Here is a 19,788-nt window from a genome sequence, read left to right as displayed (position 1 = left end):
GCAATCGGCCGGGAAGCACGGCAACATATCGTCCGCTTGCGGTCGCGCGTCCTGCGCCCGGGCCGCCTCTGTCTGCCTTCCGGTGCACGACGACCTTGGGGGCCCAGAGCGACGACGTCGACGTCCGGTAACCGGGCAGTATACGACGCGCCTCCGCGGCAGCGTGGCGTCAGTACAGCATGCCCGCAGCACGGATGGCGTTGGTCGTGTATGCGCTGACGACTGCCTTCGCCGGAGCTGAATTGCTCCTCTCGCGCAAGGAACTCTACCGAGAGATTCTCAGGCAGCTCGCGCCCAGCGGCTTCCATAAGGTGAGAGCAAAACATTTCGACGGTCTTTGGCGGTGCCCTGTAAATGGACGGGATAGCTAAGGCTGCCCTGGCTCCCTCATCCTTAGCTGCCAAGTTCTTTGGAAGCGTGCCCTTTACTTTGAGAAGCCAGTTTATGACGGTATTGGTGAGCGCTAGCAAAATGAGGAAAGGGACGAACACACCGGACGAAGCGCTTCTAACAACTGTTTATTCTCTGAAGAAACGTGACTGTATACACATATCAAGATCATATCATACGAAGAAGAGGGAAGAGCACACCGCGCTGACAAGAGTGATATGAAGGAAACGATCAACACGTGCGTTTACAGCAGCCGAAGATTACTACTCTTGAGGCAGTGTAATTCAGTTCTCCCTAACATCACCGAAGGAGAGTTGACGCATTGCTTATATCTGGAGCAACATGCATAGCGAGAGCTTCGATAATTTCGCGTTCCCGTCTGTTTCTAGCCCGACCTATTACCTTGGTGTTTTTTAGCATTGAGGAGCATTTACAGTGCGCGCAATGAGGTGCCAAATTCCCGGATTTTGCAACTTGTTCATAAGGTCTCCCAGGATTCTACATTTATATTCGAGTCGAGAGTATTCTTTTTTTTTAGTGCGAAAGCACTATTAGCCTCCTGCCCCGCAAAACCCGCCTCTTTGCGTGAAGCCTCTAAGAGAATCACGAAAGGAAAGGCTCATAATTGGCTCCCTTGGTTGGTGGACAGCTAAATCACGCTACCTCAGAGGCGCGAAAGAATGCGCGCAGTCGTTCGCGGTGCCCGAGCAATCAAAACATGGTAGATTTTTGAAGAGAGCTTTCAAACGACACCGAAACAGCCGCGATACGACGAGCATAAACGGAGCTAGCGGCACGTAAACTTCGGTTTCATCTCGACATTCTCAGTCGTTTTCTGGTCGCGCATTTTTTTTCATTCCTAGATGGCGTTGGACTTCGCTGTTTTGAACAGGAACGGTGGAATGTACTACAAACATGTGAAAAATATTATCCTTTAGAAAACCTACTTTCTCGCCATTTTTTTTCGGATTTTAATGTACTCGTTCCGCAGCCATGAGAGGTAGCAAATGGCGGATATTTGACAAGAATCGTGTACATCTGGCTCTGCCCGTGGCTTTTTCAGTTGCAGATGTCGAGCAGATTTTACATCTCGATCAGACGACTCAGAAAAAATTACAAGGGCATTGAAGACTGATTCTGTGGGGAAATGCGAGAGCATTGCCTTTGCTGCTGCTGCTGCGTTCGACTACTTATTTCCATAGTGCGACTACTTTCTTGCTTCTTTTCTGCGACTATTTGCTCCTTTTCTGTGACTACTTGTTTCTCTTTTGTGACTATTTGCTTCTTTTCTGAGACTGCTTCCCTCTCTTCTGTCTTCTTTTTGGGACTACTGCTGTGTATCGACAGTCTTCGAATTGTTACAGTACAAACTGCACCATTTCGGCAATTCCGGTTATGACATACTACACCGCTTCAGCAATTCTGGTTACGATATACTACACCACGCCGGCACTTTTAGTTACGACATACTACACCACATCGGCAATTCCAGTTACATCTTTGGGGTTTTAATCGGTGGGATAAATACGTTTTCCCCCATTTAGCCGCGGTTGATACAGTTCAAAACCGCCAGGACCCCACCCCGTGGTCGTGTACGCCACGAGCGCACGCCGACCACGGCGGGCCTTGCTCTGAGGGAACAAAGGAACGACACGTTGGCTGACACAAACAGGCATTTATTGCTACAGCAACAATAACGCCAGCTAGCAACAAAACATGCCAAAGAATCGAGGTCATCCGACTCACCAGCAAGGTTACGAGCGAATGTTCGCCCACGCTAGGGCAAGGGATACTCCGAGGCCGGACGGCACGAGATACGGGAGCAAGTCTCCCCGCCGCCTCCTCGCCCCGCTGGCGAAGAGCGGAGCCACCAGCGACACGTCCGCTCGCGCCGACGATCCCAGCCGAAGAGAACAATGCTGTAAGCTACGTCCCGCGCGCGCAGTCTGTGTCGCCCTCCCTTGTTTGTTACAGTGACCATGCGCCCCCCCCCCCCCCCTTTGGCGATGCTGTCTCTGCAGGGTGCATCGCAGAAAAGCCTACAAAGGGGACTGCAGGGGAGGTCCCCACACATACTACGACACTTCGTTATATCCGGTCTTGTTCGTCATATCCGATTTTTGGTTATGATATGATATGAAGGGATAAGGGAGGGAGTGAAAGAAGAAAGGAAGAAAGAGGTGCCGTAGTGGAGGGCTGCGGAATAATTTCGACCACCTGGGTATCTTTAACGTGCACTGACATCGCACAGCACACGGGCGCCTTAGCGTTTTTCCTCCATAAAAACGCAGCCGCGGGCAAAAATATTCCGCAGCCCTCCACTACGGCACCCCTTTCTTCCTTTCTTCTTTCACTCCCTCCCTTATCCCTTCCCTTACGGCGCGGTTCAGGTGTCCAACGATATATGAGACAGATACTGCGCCATTTCCTTTCCCCCAAAACCAATTATTATTATTATTATTATTATTATTATTATTATTATTATTATTATTATTATTATTATTATGATATACTACGACGCTTCGTTACATTCGGTGTTTTTAGCTCTGGTTACGACATACCATACCCTCTCTTACTTTATACCATTATCACAATTATTTTATGACGTAAAACATCATGTGACTTTTGGTACCACGATCTGCGAACACTTCCTGCAGACATTCCTGCGGATGCAAGAGCCATATAATGCTTTCGCATCAATAATCAAAACCTTGGACATAGTCGTCCATGAAACTGAAATTGGTTTTCGAGGAAAGGAAATGGCGCAGTTTCTGTCTCGCATCTCGGCGGACACCTGAACCGCGCCGCAATGGAAGGGATAAAGGACGGAATAGACCTCCATGGTTTTCCGTTTTCTGCCCATGCTGACGAGCGCTCGACTCTCGTCTGTTCTGGAGCGGTCACAAGATGTAACGGGGCTGGCCTTCCGGATGCCGGAGAAAAGAAGGGAACGCCGAAGGGCGACTGTTCGCTCTGCTGAAATGGAAATAGAGAGCTTTGCGTGGGGAGCTTGTACCTCGTGTTCTCTTTTCTTCCTCGATCTTAAAGTTGCAGAAAAGGAAAATATAGATGGAATTAACCAGCGGTGCACGAAGCAAGCTCTAGGATTGAACATCCATACATCCACTCACCGTCTCCTAGAGCTATAGACATGCACAATTCCCTGGAAGAAATTACGGAAGCATTAAGAACGTCCCAAATCGAACGCTTAGCCGGAACCACAACCGGCAGGGCCATTCTAGACAAACTCCATCTGAATCGAGATAACAGAACAACCGCCTAAGTTGGCATGCTCGGAGAAATTCAGGACAATATAATTGTACCCCCACTACCCTGGAATATGCATCCTATTCATCACTCAGTGCGCCGGGCCCAACGGGCAGAATCGCTCAAGAAACGCTTCCGCTCCAACAAAGGCGAGGACATGGTCTACGTGGATGCCGTGAGTATGGTTAGAACACGATGGCCCTCGCGGTCGTCAATAATAATAAACAACTCCTCAAAATAATTGCCGCCATACTCTCGGGTAACGCAGAGACTCCAGAGGAAGCTGTCATACACTCTACAAAAGAGGTAGTTGTAGTTACTAACTTTCAGGGTAGTCACTGCTTGTCACATATGTTACTACCTAGGTAGTAACTGCAAGGTAGTAACGGCTACTACCTCTGAGAGGTAGCAACAGGACCTACCTTTAGTAACAGTTACTACCCTTGGGGTAGTGTCTTCTACTACCGTTAGTAGCATTTACGACCTGAGAAAGTAGTAACAGCAACTACGTTTAATATCAATTACTACATTCGATGATAGTTACAGGGACTACCATTAGTAACATTTACTACCTTTGAAGGTAGTAACAGGAACTACCCTTGGTAGCATTTACTAGCTCTGAAGGCAGTAACAGAGACTATACTATAATTTCATTTAATACATTCGAAGGCAGAGACAGGAAGTACCATTAGCGACGTCTACCTCTAGATAGCAGTGAAATCAACCTCTAATCTGAATGCTGGGTAAGACGCAGGCACTGCCTCATCTCTGAAACACTTTGCTTTGCAAACATATGACTTCAGAGTTAGAAGCAGACCTCTATATATGGCTTCGACAAAACGAAAATCAATGCAAAAAATGACACTCGAACTGGCCCATAGCTAACGCGTAGGTGGGCGCCACAGATGTGTTTGTTTGTTTGTTTGTTTGTTTGTTTGTTGACAGGAAGAAAGAAAAAGAAAGTGCACAGGCCTGCCCACTGGCTCAAGCCGAGCCACAATCGCTACCACGTGCAGATAGAAGGAGAGTTTAGAGAGTGGATAGAAAGACAGGATAGTAAAGACGCGCTAAAGACAAGGCCGATCCCGGAGGTAGTGCAATACCGGGCCAACCGGTGGCGGGAGTGAAGCATCCTTCGAACTCTCCGTCACATTTCCAAAAATAAGCCCATAAATAAGCGCACCACTGGCGCACGTGCATGTGGCGGCAGTTTATCCAGATTTTCGTATCGAAGTTTTGACGTAACCGTTTATTATACACCACTGCTGGTGGTGTCATACGACTTCTCAATGAATATACCAATACGCCTCTTAGTCAGGTTGGAGGCCAGCTCTCCACAGGCATTCGAACCGTCGACATGTACCTCCAACTGTATGCATTTCGCCGACTTTCGTTCATGGTGGCGTCATAGAAGTAGCAGCCGCATTTACGAGTAGCAGCCGCATTGGTAATGAGGTAGTACAAAGGTAGTAACCGTAAAAAAAAGGTAGTAACAGCCGTACTTACCACCTGTTTACTCCCTCCGTTTTCATCGAGGTCTTAAGAAGGTAGTACAAAAATAGCAACTGTTAAAAAAGGTTGTAACAGCAGCCGTTACTACCTTTTCACTACCTTTTTTTCTAAGAGAGTAGCACTGCCTTGTGTAGGCACAAAGGCGAGGTACATCATCAGTGACTCCAAAGTTGTCATACTAAATTTCAGCAGGGGCCGGGTCTCCCCTCTAACGAATATAATTATAAGCCGTCATGTCATAAACCGGAAAATTACACTAATCTGGACACCAGCACCTGGATCCCTGCCTGCTTATGAGACTGCCCACGAATTCGCCCGAGGCTTTTCCTTCCGGAGCGAGTTGGTCTTCACGGACAGGGATCGCATGGTGGCATACAGAGAAATTACACAACACTATCGTTTGCAAAGAGCTGGACTTCATCCAGCGGATAGATCCTTGACAAGATACCAAGCCACCAACTGACGCCGGTTACAAACTTATACCTTTCCAAACCCGGCCCTCTGGAGTCTTATGTACCCAGGGCAATTTTCAGACAAATGCGCTAACTGCGAACTTAGGGCTACCTTGGACCACACACTACGAGAATGTCCTCATGCCCCCCGGGAGGGACGAGGTATAAAGACTAAAGACCAATGGGAGATCTTACTAGTGAGCTCCGACCCGACGACTCAGCTACAACTCGTCCGACTGGCCGGAGCCGCCGCCGAGAGTCAAGACCTTTCGGCTGTTGTCTAGGCCGGTAGCTCTCCGGCTACACTCTTTCTGTTGGACATTAAAAGTTTTCCAATGCTATCCTTTATCCATGCTCCAGGAAACCTATGTCTGGCCTAAATACTTGAAAACCGTCGTGCTGGAAAAGATATGAGAAGGGAACGAAGCAAGGAGTATATGGATTCGACAGAAAGGAACGACTCTGCTGTGTTCCGGGTCAGCGAGAAAGAAAGTAAGGTAGATTTCTTCACGTGATGCTGGCGTTCTTTTAGGACAGCTCAAATTCAGGGTTTCTCGGTTTTCACCGTTTCAGAGAAAACCGCCTCGGGGGTTATTTTTCGAGGTTTATGGGTATACACCGAAAAACACGGAACCCTATTTATGAAGTATTCCGTGAATCCGTGCAGGGCGACTAAGGGCGAACATCAGCGGACATGTGAGAGTATGGAGCGATCAAACTGTCAACATCAGTTATCACCTACTTTCCTGCATCACAGTGCGTTCTTTGATTGTGACACGCAGGCGAGACCCACTTCCGGCCCGGCCTGGTACGACTTCGAAGATGGTTTCGGTGCGTAACTCTCCGGATCAAGAGATCACGTTTCTTCTCTCAAGTAGGGGGGAGGCTTTCTTCAGGCATAACTGTGGCTGAATTCTAGCCAGGGACCCGTGCTGCAGTCTTTGCAGAGCTTGCGCATGCTCGTATAACAGCCAAGCTGCAGTGCAGTTCGCGTATTGTCATGACCTTTGACTGATATACCTCTGCGTCGATCACCTTTGAATCCAACCGTATACAGGTCCCGTTTTCGCTCACATTTCGCTGGCAGAGTGCACGAGGTGTTTCCTGAATGCGTCATTCCTTTTCAGTGTTGCTCTTGGGACCTCATGCACACAACACCAGCCTTTTCTTCGGCTCTTTTAATCGTAAAGATGAAATGTGAGGACATGTCACGTCTTACCCAGTTGCTTTTCTATCTTCGATTAGCTGCCATCTCTTGCCATAGAAATAACACATCAGCTAAACGGTGTCGCTGTAAGAAATGCAGCGCTGAACACTGAACATGCTGAACTACAACTCAAGTTCCTTGCATCGTAATCATAGTAACAGGTCTCTACAAAGGAGACGGGGGCCGGGGGGTGGGGGTTGCGACATCCATGGTAGTACTTCCAGGTAGAGGGACAATAGGGGTCATTGCACCCCTTCTCTCATGCCAATTGGGGGAAGGCGCTGCCACTTTTGCCTCCGCCCTTCTGTGAACGGCTATGATTTTAATTCATATGTACTATTCGAAACATCTAGCGTCAACTGCCGTTACAGGCGTAGTCTACAGGGCGTTTCACATAACTTGAGTCAAAGACTAAAAAGCTGCTATACCGGCGGTATACGCGAAACGAAAGACATAGTGTTGTAGTGTGACCCGAATTAGCTTTTGTAGCAACGTACCTCCGGTGTGTTCCTTTTTTCTGGCATTTAAAGAAAGCCCGCGATATATGAAAAAAAAAGAAAAAAATCACATTGCCACATAGCGCTGAACAGACACGGACGCAGTTTTTCTCCCTGCGCTATGTGGCAAGTGAACCGCCACCAACTCGCCCGAGCTTCCACTTTGGCAAAAATTCACAGACTATTCGCCGTCGAGAGTAGATGCAAGCATGAAATGCACTGCAAGAAAGGCGAACCCGTATTCTAAAACTCCCGCCGCACACGAGTCTTGCGGAGGAGGTGGTGGTGATGAAAACATTTATTTGATCATAGAGAGAGAGTTGAGGGTCGACCTGTAAGGTCGTGACCTTACAGGTAGTAAGGTGAAAGGTCACGACCTTACAACCTTGCGGAGTGTCCCCTCCCTCATCAGCCACTTTTCTTTCCTTAGCTTTGGAGCTTGTTTTTTTTATGCAGAAAAAAAAATCGTCACAAGCGCCAGTGCGCCCGACTTTCTTTGCCGCTTTTTTATGTATGGCGATCAGCGCGACCCACGTGCCGAAGAGGGGATGATGAGAGCGCGTGGTACACACAACGCTGCTACTTTCGGCTCGGCCGGTCGCCGTAGTAATTATAACCACCTCCGCCGACCACCACGTCGAAGAACAAATTAGAGCTGACTGCGTGCTGATGGATGGCGCCATGGTACCTGTGCTATAGGGTTCGCTCGCATTACGTAATGACGGAAACACGCGGCCCTGCCGCTTTGTGTATCATTAGCGTATCAAATCCTACCGCGACTGCGTATGCACATCTCGGGCTGCAGGGCATACCGTAAGCTCCTTCGCTCCGCGCGCTGGCTTTGCCCACCACGGGGCGATGAAGACGCTGCTGTTGACGCATGCGCTGCTCTGGCGGCAGCGCAGCACGTAGGCACTAATAATAATAATAATAATAATTGGTTTTTGGCGGAATGGAAATGGCGCAGTATCTGTCTCATATATCGTTGGACACCTGAACCGCGCCGTAAGGGAAGGGATAAAGGAAGGAGGCACTAAGGGGTGAACTGAAGGTCTCGCCAAAGTTCGTTTAGGTTCGCCTCCGTGCTCCCTTTGCCCTGGCGCCAATGTCACCTACGGCGCGCCGACAACGGGAGCTAAAAAAATTGCGAGTGGCTTAGCTCGGCTATGCCAGGATATACGTAGCGAGAGGTACTTACCTGGCTGAGCGTGTTGTGGCCACTGTATGTTTAGCAATGAGAGACATTGGGCTCCATATCAGCGGCTATGCGCCGTCTATTACGCTCTGCAGTCTGGCATCTCCGTTTGGCAAGCCGTTCCTCTCTCTGTTCGGGCGTCTCCGCTGCTCTTTCCGACTTCTGACGCTCATTCGCTCTTTGTTGAGTAGCCAAGTGCCAGGCGACAACCTCAGGATCGGAAGAGTTAATCTCCTCTTGTCTACACCGCCGTTTAGCAGCGGCTGGACTCTCCTTCTGTGCATCCATGTCAAACGTTGTGATACAGCCGCCCATTACATCTCCGCCTTTTATACGCAATGCTGCGCACGCGATGCGTGGTTCGGGTGACAGAGCGGCGTGCGGCGAGGCGGCGACGAAGCGCGCGGCGCACCTGTGGGGTCTCTCCGGTTACCATGGTATCGGTGCATGCGCACAACTGCGAATCCGCGTGACGTCACTTGCGATTCCGACGGTGGAGCGGGCGCGCGGCCGCGGCGACGACGAAGCGCACGCCGCACCTGCTGCTCCTCTCCGGTTGCCATGGTAACGGCGCATGCGCACAACTGTCCTCTCCCATGCACCGCGAAATGCTCGACTGGTAGCCCAGTGTAGCTCTCGCTACAAAAGCATTTCAGGTTTGAAAACCACATGATTCGAGCGAACGAAGCGTGCCAACTCACCGTAGCTCACCGTGGCAGAGAAAAAAAAATGATTTCGAGGAAAGAAAAGATGCAGAAAACGTCTCACAGATAGACGCCTCCCTGTTTGTAAACAGTGTGTTGTCAGGGGAGCATGTCAGCAAGGGGACGTGGCGAAAGAAAACAGGCTTGGTTGGCAAAAGTAGCCTTTCTGGTCCGGCCACGGCCGGTCTCGAGAGGAGCGCGCGCTTTTCTTCTGAAAGAGCGCGCGCGTCTTCCTCGAGACCGGCCGTGGTCCGGCGTACCCTACTGTGCGGATCGTCACGGAGCTGTCCGATGGCTCCCGCCGCGGTGGCTCAGTGGTTAGGGCGCTCGGCTACTGATCCGGAGTTCCCGGGTTCGAACCCGACCGCGGCGGCTGCGTTTTTATGGAGGCAAAACGCTAAGGCGCCCGTGTGCTGTGCGATGTCAGTGCACGTTAAAGATCCCCAGGTGGTCGAAATTATTCCGGAGCCCTCCACTACGGACCTATTTGTTCCTTTCTTCTTTCACTCCCTCCTTTATTCCTTCCCTTACGGCGCGGTTCAGGTGTCCAACGATATATGAGACAGATACTGCGCCATTTCCTTTCCCCAAAAACCAATTATTATTATTATGTCCGATGGCGTGTACTTTATACATGGAATTTTTCATTAACTATATTTAGATAAGGCCCAAGCGCCCGGACCACCCGGACCCACTAGCAATCGATTCGTACCTAGATAAATGATTGTACGTGTCCGGCAAAACATGCACTTAGGATACGTTTCGTGTACCTATTTAAAATAAGCCTTGCCAGTACAGTGCTCAGGTACTGAAATCCTACCAACCGCTTCACAAGCATATAAGATCTCGCTGTGGAAGGATGCTGGCAAGGGGTTTATTTCAGACTTCGGCGCAGGTTACTGCATTGCGAAATGCTCGTTTAGTGCATTGTAAACGCCCTTCACAAAAGCGAATGTGGAGTCCAACTACTCCGGATATCAGCTGACAAGATTAGATTATGCACCGGAATTCTGCTGGCGCCGAAGACTTGATCCTAGTCTTGTCTGTCTGTCTGTTGTTGCCAGGAAGAAAGAAAAGGAAAGTGCACAGGCCTGCTCACTGGCTCAAGCCGAGCCACAGTCGCTACCACGTGCAGACAGTAGGAGAGTTGAAAGATGGGATAGAAAGACAGGATAGTAAAGACGCGCTAAAGACAAGGCCGATCCCGGAGGCAGTGCAATACCGGGCCAACCGATGGCGGGAGTGAAGCATCCTTCAAACTCTCCGCCACATTTCCAAAAATAAGTCCAATTGGACCCGTAACAGATACTCTACGGGGTCCGGACATTCGCCCACGATCCTAGTCTTGTGTCCCTTTGTGCGCACTACCGGCATCGACCGCCGCATGTGACCTCCCTCCCAGCTTCCTCTCCCATAACTAGGCCACTGAGCCAGCCTACTTAAAATAAAGGGCTTCAATCAATTAGTCCTGCGAAGTGCACGCGGGCGCTCGTGAGCGAAGGCAGCAGCGCACGCTCAGGAGCCGTGCTCGACAGGCCGATTTTTCTCTCACAATATCCCTCAAAAGAAAAGTCTACAACAGCTATATCTTGAATTAACACTCTTGTCTGGGCGAGTTGGTTTATTTCTAACAAAGAATGTACTTACGCAAAGAACCCAGGACACAACAAAGTAACACATACGACAGTATAACTGCGTATGTGTAACTGCGCACGTGGCTTATCTTTCTGTTGGTTTTGTAATCTTTCTGTTGGCCAACACGGGTATATATTCAAGTTGCCTGCTCTTAATAAACTAGTTGGAAGTTGCGCAGTGTACCTGTCGTATGTATTACTTTGTTGCGTCCTGTGTTCTTTGCGCAAGTACATTCTTTGTTAGCCATATCTTACCGGTACCCAGCTATGGGACAGAAACGTGGATGCCAGACTCATGCTGGCTGACCACGACAGTGCCGTATGTACATAGCGTTTTGTGTGTTTTTGTTGAGTGTTTTTTTGGTTAAATGTTATGAGCCAAAGCCAGGCAATAAAGAAAAAAAAAGGGGCTGTGAAAGGCAGTCTCATAAACGATGCGACGTGCCTGGGATGCTAAAGGACGCCGCTTCACAAATAACCTCCAGCAATAATTCTTTAGGTGCGCTTCGTAGAAGCTGTTATCTGTAGTCAAAATTTGAATTTCCGCTTCTTCGCGCCTTTCCATCTCCTCTCGTCATTGTTTGCGCGCTGAAATGCCGGCGCTCCTCACTCGAACCCGACCGCGGCGGCTGCGTTTTTATGGAGGAAAAACGCTAAGGCGCCCGTGTGCTGTGCGATGTCAGTGCACGTTAAAGATCCCCAGGTGGTCGAAATTATTCCGGAGCCCTCCACTACGGCACCTATTCTTCCTTTCTTCTTTCAGTCCCTCCTTTATCCCTTCCCTTACGGCGCGGTTCAGGTGTCCAAAGATATATGAGACAGATACTGCGCCATTTCCTTTCCTCAAAAACCAATTATTATTATTATTATTATTATTATTATTATTATTATCACTCGCACTCGCCCCCTCCGCCGCCTGCGAACCAATGCTAGCAGTCCGCTGCTGACGTAACGAGCGCCACATGACGTAACGAGCGCGGATGCTGACGTAACGAGCGCGGATTCGGGCGAAAGCGCAGCACCGCAGGTCGGCGCTAGGCGCGGAAGCGGGCAGTTCTAAAAATTGTATTGTAAATTATCGGGTCGCTATTGAGGTCTTGTACGCGGCATGAACGCTCGTTGGCCTGTACTCTACATAATGCGAGCATTTTATAACCAACATCAAACACCTTTTTCATGAACTCTTTAAGGGCAATGCAGTGAGTTATGGAAAGAAAAATGATGTGTACGTTAAGAGACCGGAAGCGGGCAGAGTGGGTGAGGGAAGAAACGCGGGTTAATGACATTCTAGTCGAAACCGAGAGGAAGAAATGGGCTTGGGGAGGGCTTGTAATGCGAAGGCAGTTAAGACAACCGCTGCTCCTTAAGGGCAACGGAGTGGATTCCAAGAGAAGGCTAGCGTAGCAGGGGGTGGCAGGAGGTTAGGTGGACGGCTGAGATTAAGGAGTTTGCGGAGATATGGTGGCCGCAGCTGGCAAATGACAGGGTTAATTGAAGAGACATGGGAGAGGCCTTTGCCCTGCAGTGAGGGAAGTCAGGCTAATGATTATGATGATTATATATAGCATTTTTTTTTTTGCAGGTGGGCACGCCTCGTATCTCAAAGCACGATTGAGGAGTCCCTGCACTAACCAAGGGAGCCAGTTATGGGCCTTTACTTTCCTCGACATCAACGGATCTAAACATTTAGCTGGGTTTTGAGAAAACGAAAGGCGCATATAACTGCTGCAATCTGTAGGTGGACGCCACCGCCTACTCACAACGCGACTGCGTTGTTCCACTGACCTAGTGATCCATGCAGTCACACTTGCTATTCAAATGCTTCACACAGACGGACACCGCTGACAACCATGCATGCAGAGGAGTGCGGATATAAGTACTTTCTCACTGGAAAACACAGCTACACGAGACGAAATCCACTGCACCACGCCGCCAACATTGGAATGTTTGGCCAACCACTTCAAGCAACGCTCTTCGCCCCTCCTTCGAAACGTCATCCGTGACGTAGGCAGGTAGAATATTGATGGATACATCCGCGCCGTGAGGGAAGAGATGAAGAGAACGAGTAAAAGAAGAGAGAAACAGGGACCATAGTAAGGGCTCCGGAATCAGGGACACTGGCACCCGCTATTCCCCTATCCCACTAATCGATAGGGCCTAAATATTCCTATTATTTCGAACACCATTTCTGAACACGATCTATAACTTAACGAAACGCGCTTGAGCCGAAAATGAACATTTCAAATTGCGGACGATTATGCGATTATATTTAGATAATTAACTAATTAGCAAAAATTAGAAATAACCTTAGGTGCAGCGCCACACAACGGCAGACACCGCAAACACTATGTCGTTTGTTTCACGCACCTCCGAAGAACCATCTATTCTTAGGTCCTGGCTCAAGTTTCGTGACAGGCATTGCATACTTCGTTTCACAGGGTGGTGTCCGGGTGTAAACAGATCTCTTCCTGAAAATAACTGAGGCCCCAGTGTCCGGTGTTGGAGCTGGGCTAGAGAGCTCCCGAGTGCATTCACACATCGAGGTATCGAAGCTCCTGCCCGTAGTAGCGCTATATCCTATTACAGGAACAGGCTACCGCAAACGCCTTACGTAGTGACGGGGTCAAGCTGTGGAAGCAAAAACCCGCCGCGGTGGCTCAGTGGTTGGAGCACTCGACTACTGAGCCGGAGTACCCGGATGTGAACCCGGCTGCAGCGGCCGCGTTTCGATGCAGTCGAAACGCAAATGAACCTGTGTACTATGTGATGTCAGTGCACGTTAAAAGATGCCCACGTGGCGGAAATTATTCCGGAACCTTCCACTACGGCACCTTTCTCACCCTCCTTCATCCCTTCCTTCACGGCGCAGTTCAGGTCTCCACTGAGAAGTGAGTTACTGCGCCTTCATTTCTACGCTCACCTCAGGAGAAACTCCTCTCATATCCCTGTGCCAGCAGCGGCCACCCTATCCCCGCAAACTTTTCTGCCGCCCCCGACTATCTTTAATATTGCCATGATGCACCTCCCGGCACAGCTGCCGGGTGTCGGCGGTGTTCAGCATGCACTGTACGCAGATGACATCACTATCTGGGCTACTACGGAAAACATAGGAGAGATGGAGGAATGCCTGCAAGCAGCGGCGAGCACAGTAGACCACTATGCTACGTATTGCGGCCTCCAGTGCTCCCCGTCCAAGTCTGAATTTGTGCATATTCGACATTCTCCGAAATGCGAAATTTCCGTTCAGCTCTCTCTCGCTAGCGGCCCCATCCGTGAAGCGCAGGAGCTCCGAATACTCGGTCTCTTCATTAATCAGCATCGCAAGGCAGACACAACCCTTGCCAAACTCGACGGCGACCAGGTGGGCCGAATGATCCGCCGCGTTTCCAGCAAGCGAGGAGGGTTGCAAAGTAAGGATGCGGTGCGGCTCGCGCATGCCTTCGTAACTAGCCGAGTACTGTACCCGACTCCTTACCTCCGCTTACGGAAACATTACGAAGATTGCTTGGAGGTTGTACTCCGCAAAACTTTCAAGAGTGCCCTCGACCTCCCGATCTCCACTTCCAACGCGCGACTACTCGCGCGACTACTCCAATACACGCGCCTCGCCCAGACGGTGTCCGGATGCAGCCTCTTGGACCGGTTACACATCAAACATGACCACCATAAGATGGAACGGGTTCGAGTGCCCGAACTCTGGAGACGCGCCCTCTACGTTCGACCTCTTCCGACTAAGATGAACAACCACAATGGCCGGCGCCAGGCGCGGGCGGATGTCCTGCACCGCCACTATAGCTCAAGGAAACACGTCTTCTACGTCGACATTGCAGTCCCCTACCACTCCAGGCGGACATGGTACACGGCTGCAGTCATACACGAGGGAAAACAGGTAATAGATGGCCTCTCGTTCAGAGCGCCCAGCTCAACTCATGCGGAGGTAGCGATCGCCCTCGCAGCCTCCCATCCCGACTCTATTCATACTCATACTCTCGCGGAGCCTAGCTGTCGTAACATTGAGTTCGGTTGGATAACTCCACTTGCTCACCAAATTCTTTGCCACAGTACTGGCGACTGCAATCCAACTCATCGCTCAATCAAATGGGTCCCCGACCACCAAGGCATGCCAGGTAACGAAGCCGCCCATGAGGCAGCCCGCGCACTCACTTACCTGGCAGCAGGCATTCCTTGGGAGGACCTTAACCCCCAGATCACAACTTTTCTTTCTTTTAAAGATATTACCGAGCACTATCGTGCCGAACACCGGCGCTACCCGGTTCCTATGAAGGGAATGGGTAAAGCTGGCGAGCGAAATCTCCTTAGGCTCTTTACAAAAACCCTGCTATGCCCGGCGGTTCTCAAGCACTTTGATTCTTCTTTTGACGGCCGCTGCTCATTCTGTGGGAGGTGGCCGACACCTTTCACATGGTTTGGGCATGCAGGCAAAACCATTCTCTTCCCCCATCACCCCTTCCCCTACACGAGAGGTCTGGGAGGCGGCTCTGCTCGGCTGCCAGGAACTATCGGCCCAACAGGCCCTGGTTCTACGGACCTGCGCAGCGGTCAGGACCAACGGGGTCCCGGAATGTGGGACTCCGCCTTGTATTGTAAGGGGCGAGACCCACTAGGGGCACCTCCCCGAGCACCTCTCTGTAAATATAGCTAAATAAATGCTTTTCACCGCCACCACTCCCTGCTATCCCTGCCCAAGCTCATTTCTTTCTGTAAGCGGGCTCTTTGAATTCTATATGGCGATTCAAAAAGCGCATCTCCTTTTGCCGCCTTCTATGCAGCCGCGCCAGCAGCGGACGGGCCCGAGTGTTCTGCGCCGGACGTGCTGAAAGCGGACAAGCGCACCACGTGTCGACCGCGCAAGCGTCTCGTACAGCTTCCGCCCGGGCCGCCGGAGGTCCTGCGTTTACCGCGGCTGGTGGAGATTGAGCGCTGCGAAGGCTCCTGCCACCAGCGAGGGCGTTCCTGCCGGCCCGTGGCCGCACGCGTCATTGCAGTGCAGGTATTGGAACAGAGGGTTGTGTTGCTGAGCTGGTTGGTATATAGCGTGTACAGTCGGAGGACAAAAGTCTCTGGACCGCATGCGCCTTAAACGAAGCCGATAGCTTAATTAGCAGCCGCCTGGAGACCACACTTGTGAACGTGAGTTTGACGCGATTCACTCATATGTGCTAGAGAATTAAATTAGTCGATTGTTCGTTCACGCAGTGCTTAAGGGCGAAGATCGCCAAACGTGCGTCCTGTAGAGACTGTTGTCCCCGATAGCACGTGACAGCCAGGAACTTGCGCCATATGTTCCTTTGTTGTCGTTTACATGTTGGAGTCGCTTTCACTGCTAGACACACGGACCTCGCGATCGGAGGAGGATCGGTGCGCCGATCCGACGGAAATGTGCATAATAATTCCCCACATCCACCTTTATTGCCCACCTTTTCTTTACACTTGACTCTCTTGCACACTTGGTCTTCTAGTCAATGTCTGACCTCCAGTACCCATCAACACTCAGTTCTGGAGGTGCCTCGCACACAACCACCTCAACAAGAAAGACATCCGGCGCGAGGGCACCCCTCTGCTATAATAATAATTGTTTTTTGGGGAAAGGAAATGGCGCAGTACCTGTCTCATTTATCGTTGGACACCTGAACCGCGCCGCAAGGGAAGAGATAAAGGAGGGAGTGAAAGAGGAAATGAAGGTGCCGTAGTGGAGGGCTCCGGAATAATTTCGACCACCTGGGGATCTTTAACGTGCACTGACATCGCACAGCACACGGGCGCCTTAGCGTTTTTCCTCCATAAAAACGCAGCCCCCGCGGTCGGGTTCGAACCCGGGAACTAGAAAATTGGTTTTTGAGGAACGGTAATGATCCAGTAACTGTCTCGCATATCTCGGTGGACACCCTAACCGCGCTGTATGGGAAAGGATAGAGGGAGTGAAAGAAGAGAGAAAGAGGTGCTGTAGTGAAGGTCTCCGGAAAAATTTCGAGCCCCTGTCGATCTTTGTGCACCGATATCGCATAGCCCACGGGCGCCTCCATCGAAACCTGGCCGCCGCGGTCGATGTACTCCCTCGCATCTACCGCACTCTAAACGTGAAATGAGCAAAAAGGAAGGAAACTGTACTCGAGCGCATTTTTCATCAATATAAATATCGACTACTCACGGTTGGCAACGGGAACAAATTCCCCCCTCAAAGCATGCGAAGTTCTAGTAGTTACGAATATTTTAACAGAGGTTCCGGCCGCCTCTATTTGCTAACCTTAAGAACACTGGTGCCGCAATTAAAAGTCTCGGCCCATTGCTAACTGCATCAAATTACTATGCTTTGCAATGGGAATATACCTCCGTTGCTAAGAGTAAGCGTTACGTATATTTAGTGATTGAAATCTATTCTTAAACTTTGGCAGCGTACACTGCTCTGAAAAGGGAGTATGCTAGAGAACAGCTAACTCCTTCTCTACTCCCATGTAGGCTTATTCATGTTTATAGTGCAGAAGACGCTCCCCATCAGCTCGGTTTTGTGCTGTCGCTCACGATTGGACATTTGAAGTCTCACAAGAACTGCTGGAGAAGGACCTGCATTTGATTGCTCGACGGGCAGCCATCTGTTCGAAGATAGTCTTTTGATTGGGCATGCCTTCATCTCCAAAAACATGCCACCTGGGAAGAGCATATTGCTTTAGGCGACTTCGAGTATTTTAACACATAATCTCGTCTCCATAGCGACGCGGCCATGAATTCAACCCGCGAATTGCTACAGCTTCGAAGACGTTTTAATATTAAGGCATCTTGGGACAAAAAAATGACTGATTAGGAATCTACAGATATACTGCAACGTTTATTGTGTATAGAATGATAATGTAGCGGGCCTAAGAATGGGGCCCGTTCAGTGCTCTACTCTGCTAACTCCCCCCCCCATTTCCTGGTGTTCCTTAACGTGCACTAATTGACATATTGCACACAAGCTTCTGAGTTTCGCCTTTGAGGAAATGTGGTCCCCGAGGTCAGTATCGGATCCTGCACCCTTGGGCTCTGCAGCCGAACGCCCAAACCACTGAGCTATCACAGCGGGCAGAGCGGTTGTTCGTTTTTAATGACGACATTTGCAGCACTATTTTTTGCAGGTGGTGAGAGTGAATGTGACATCGGGCAAGCCCCAAGCCCAGTGCGCTGAAGAGCACCTGGAGAGGCACGAAAAGTGCACCTGCATGTGCGAACTTGACAAGTCGCACTGCACTTCGCAACAGGTGATTACCGCTCTCTAGCTTGTGCATGCCTACACCTACAGTGACACAGGAACGACAACAGCGAAGGAGAGAAACAACAAAATCCTTAATGTATACCAAATAATGTCTGTCCGTTTATGAAAAATAAATACTGGCAATGTCTGAATAGCCCGTGAAACAAAACCTTCTATACTTTCACGTTTTTACTTGTCTAACAGTTTCTGAACTGCCAGCAAGAAAAACACTTCTCTCACATGCGCGGGGGTGTGTGGAAACACAGGCAGTACTATTGAACAAATGGAGTCTAGTGGGTGCTGCGTTTTGCTCCGGAGAAACGAATGGATCTCAGTAAGTTACGTACGGGCTTGGACTGGTTGGTTACCGTAAAGCAAACAAAGAATGGGAAAAGCAAGACAATGGGTGATGCACACGTCGTGTACTGTCTTGCTCCGTTCTTGTCTCTTTGCACGAATAGATTATAATTCTCTAACCAGTTGTATGCAGCTACAGCTGGAGTCATGAGCTCGTATGATTACAGTTCATCTTGTCCTGGCATGCCTGCATACGTTGCGCTGTGCAGGTGTTTGTGGAGTCTATCTGCGCGTGCCACTGTCCAGACCTGGCAGAGATGCACCTCTGCAACGGACCGGACCGGAGGTGGGATTCCGCGACATGCCAGTGCACGTGCCTGGAAGGCGAGTGCTCCACGGGTTTCCACTTCAGCAAAAAGGAGTGCAGGTATTATGAGCAGGGCACAACTGCATGCAAATGTATTGCAGAGCGTACAAACGAGACAAGCGGTAACAGCATGAATGAGTAATGAGCACAGGTTAGCATGATATACTGCAAGACCAGGCAACAAGCACGTTAGTGCTGCAATTTCCATGTGTCTGTCAAATATATCGGCCACTTGTTCTGCATAGTTCGTATTTTATGGAAAAAAAAAAGGGAGATTTTCTGTATACTACAGCCGTTCTATATTATTGAAGTTTGGCACCTCGCTTTATACACATTGACTTCATTAACCTTTGTTTACCCCGGATATATCACATGACAAAGCTACCACCACAGTTAAAAGTTAGGTTCCTCTAAACCGGGAAAACCCAAGAAAACACTCCTAAGATACTGTGCACCCCTGAAGACCTTCCCGATAGACATCAGTCTAAGCAAATTGCAAATGCCAAACCGGGTGCTGTGCCAGTCTGCTCAGACTTGCAGGTGTCTGAAACCTATGCGTATAATTTTGCTCTTACTTTCAATACAGTGCATTTATTAAGTTTTGAAATTCGAATTTGCTCCAGAAAGCAAGAAACAAAACGGATGCTCACTTCTGTGAATCAAAATTTAACTTTTCCCAGTAACCCAGAGAAGTTTCAGCCAAATCAATGCTGTGGTTACTATATCAAGCTGTTAGTATGTACTCGCAGTACTAGGGTCAGAGGATAAATCTTCACCAGCATGCATTTTTACCACACAGCAGATAAATGCAGCTTAAACTATAGAAACTTCACATAGGCATAACAATGAAAACAGTTTTCCTGTCCATTTCAGGTGTGTGCCAATGGAAGAGCACCGTTCCTAGCTCACTGCTATGTCAAGGGTCATCTTGTAGTAAATATTTTTGGTAAATACAATAAGTACAATGTATGGGCTTACTACTGTTTTAACTCTCCTGACAATATTGATTTGAGTCCATTA

At 49.7% G+C, this 19,788-nt stretch overlaps 1 protein-coding gene across 1 annotated transcript; it reads left to right on the top strand.

Moving 5' to 3' along the window:
• The first annotated feature begins 16 nt into the window (after positions 1-16).
• LOC144098706 (vascular endothelial growth factor A-like) lies at positions 17-19,737 on the top strand. Its single transcript, XM_077631531.1, has 6 exons — positions 17-311; positions 6,404-6,452; positions 15,649-15,869; positions 17,989-18,111; positions 18,671-18,828; positions 19,642-19,737. The coding sequence occupies exons 1-6, from the start codon at positions 180-182 to the stop codon at positions 19,670-19,672; spliced, it is 714 nt and encodes a 237-aa protein (XP_077487657.1). The 5' UTR covers positions 17-179; the 3' UTR covers positions 19,673-19,737.
• The last annotated feature ends 51 nt before the right edge of the window (positions 19,738-19,788 follow it).

This window comes from Amblyomma americanum, chromosome 7 (assembly GCF_052857255.1).
Source record: "Amblyomma americanum isolate KBUSLIRL-KWMA chromosome 7, ASM5285725v1, whole genome shotgun sequence".
NCBI classification, from domain to species: Eukaryota; Metazoa; Arthropoda; class Arachnida; order Ixodida; family Ixodidae; genus Amblyomma; species Amblyomma americanum.
The sequence above is the reverse complement of the archived record's forward strand: the minus strand, read 5'-3'. Positions and strand labels throughout refer to the sequence as shown.

What these genes read in the sequence shown, in the direction of transcription:
- LOC144098706 (XM_077631531.1), top strand. Translation starts at nt 180, where the DNA reads ATGCCCGCAGCACGGATGGCGTTGGTCGTGTATGCGCTGACGACTGCC. An exon ending in CGCCCAGCGGCTTCCATAAG is followed by an intron (nt 312 to 6,403) that starts GTGAGAGCAAAA and finishes TGTGACACGCAG; the next exon opens with GCGAGACCCACTTCCGGCCC. An exon ending in CGACTTCGAAGATGGTTTCG is followed by an intron (nt 6,453 to 15,648) that starts GTGCGTAACTCT and finishes CCTTCTATGCAG; the next exon opens with CCGCGCCAGCAGCGGACGGG.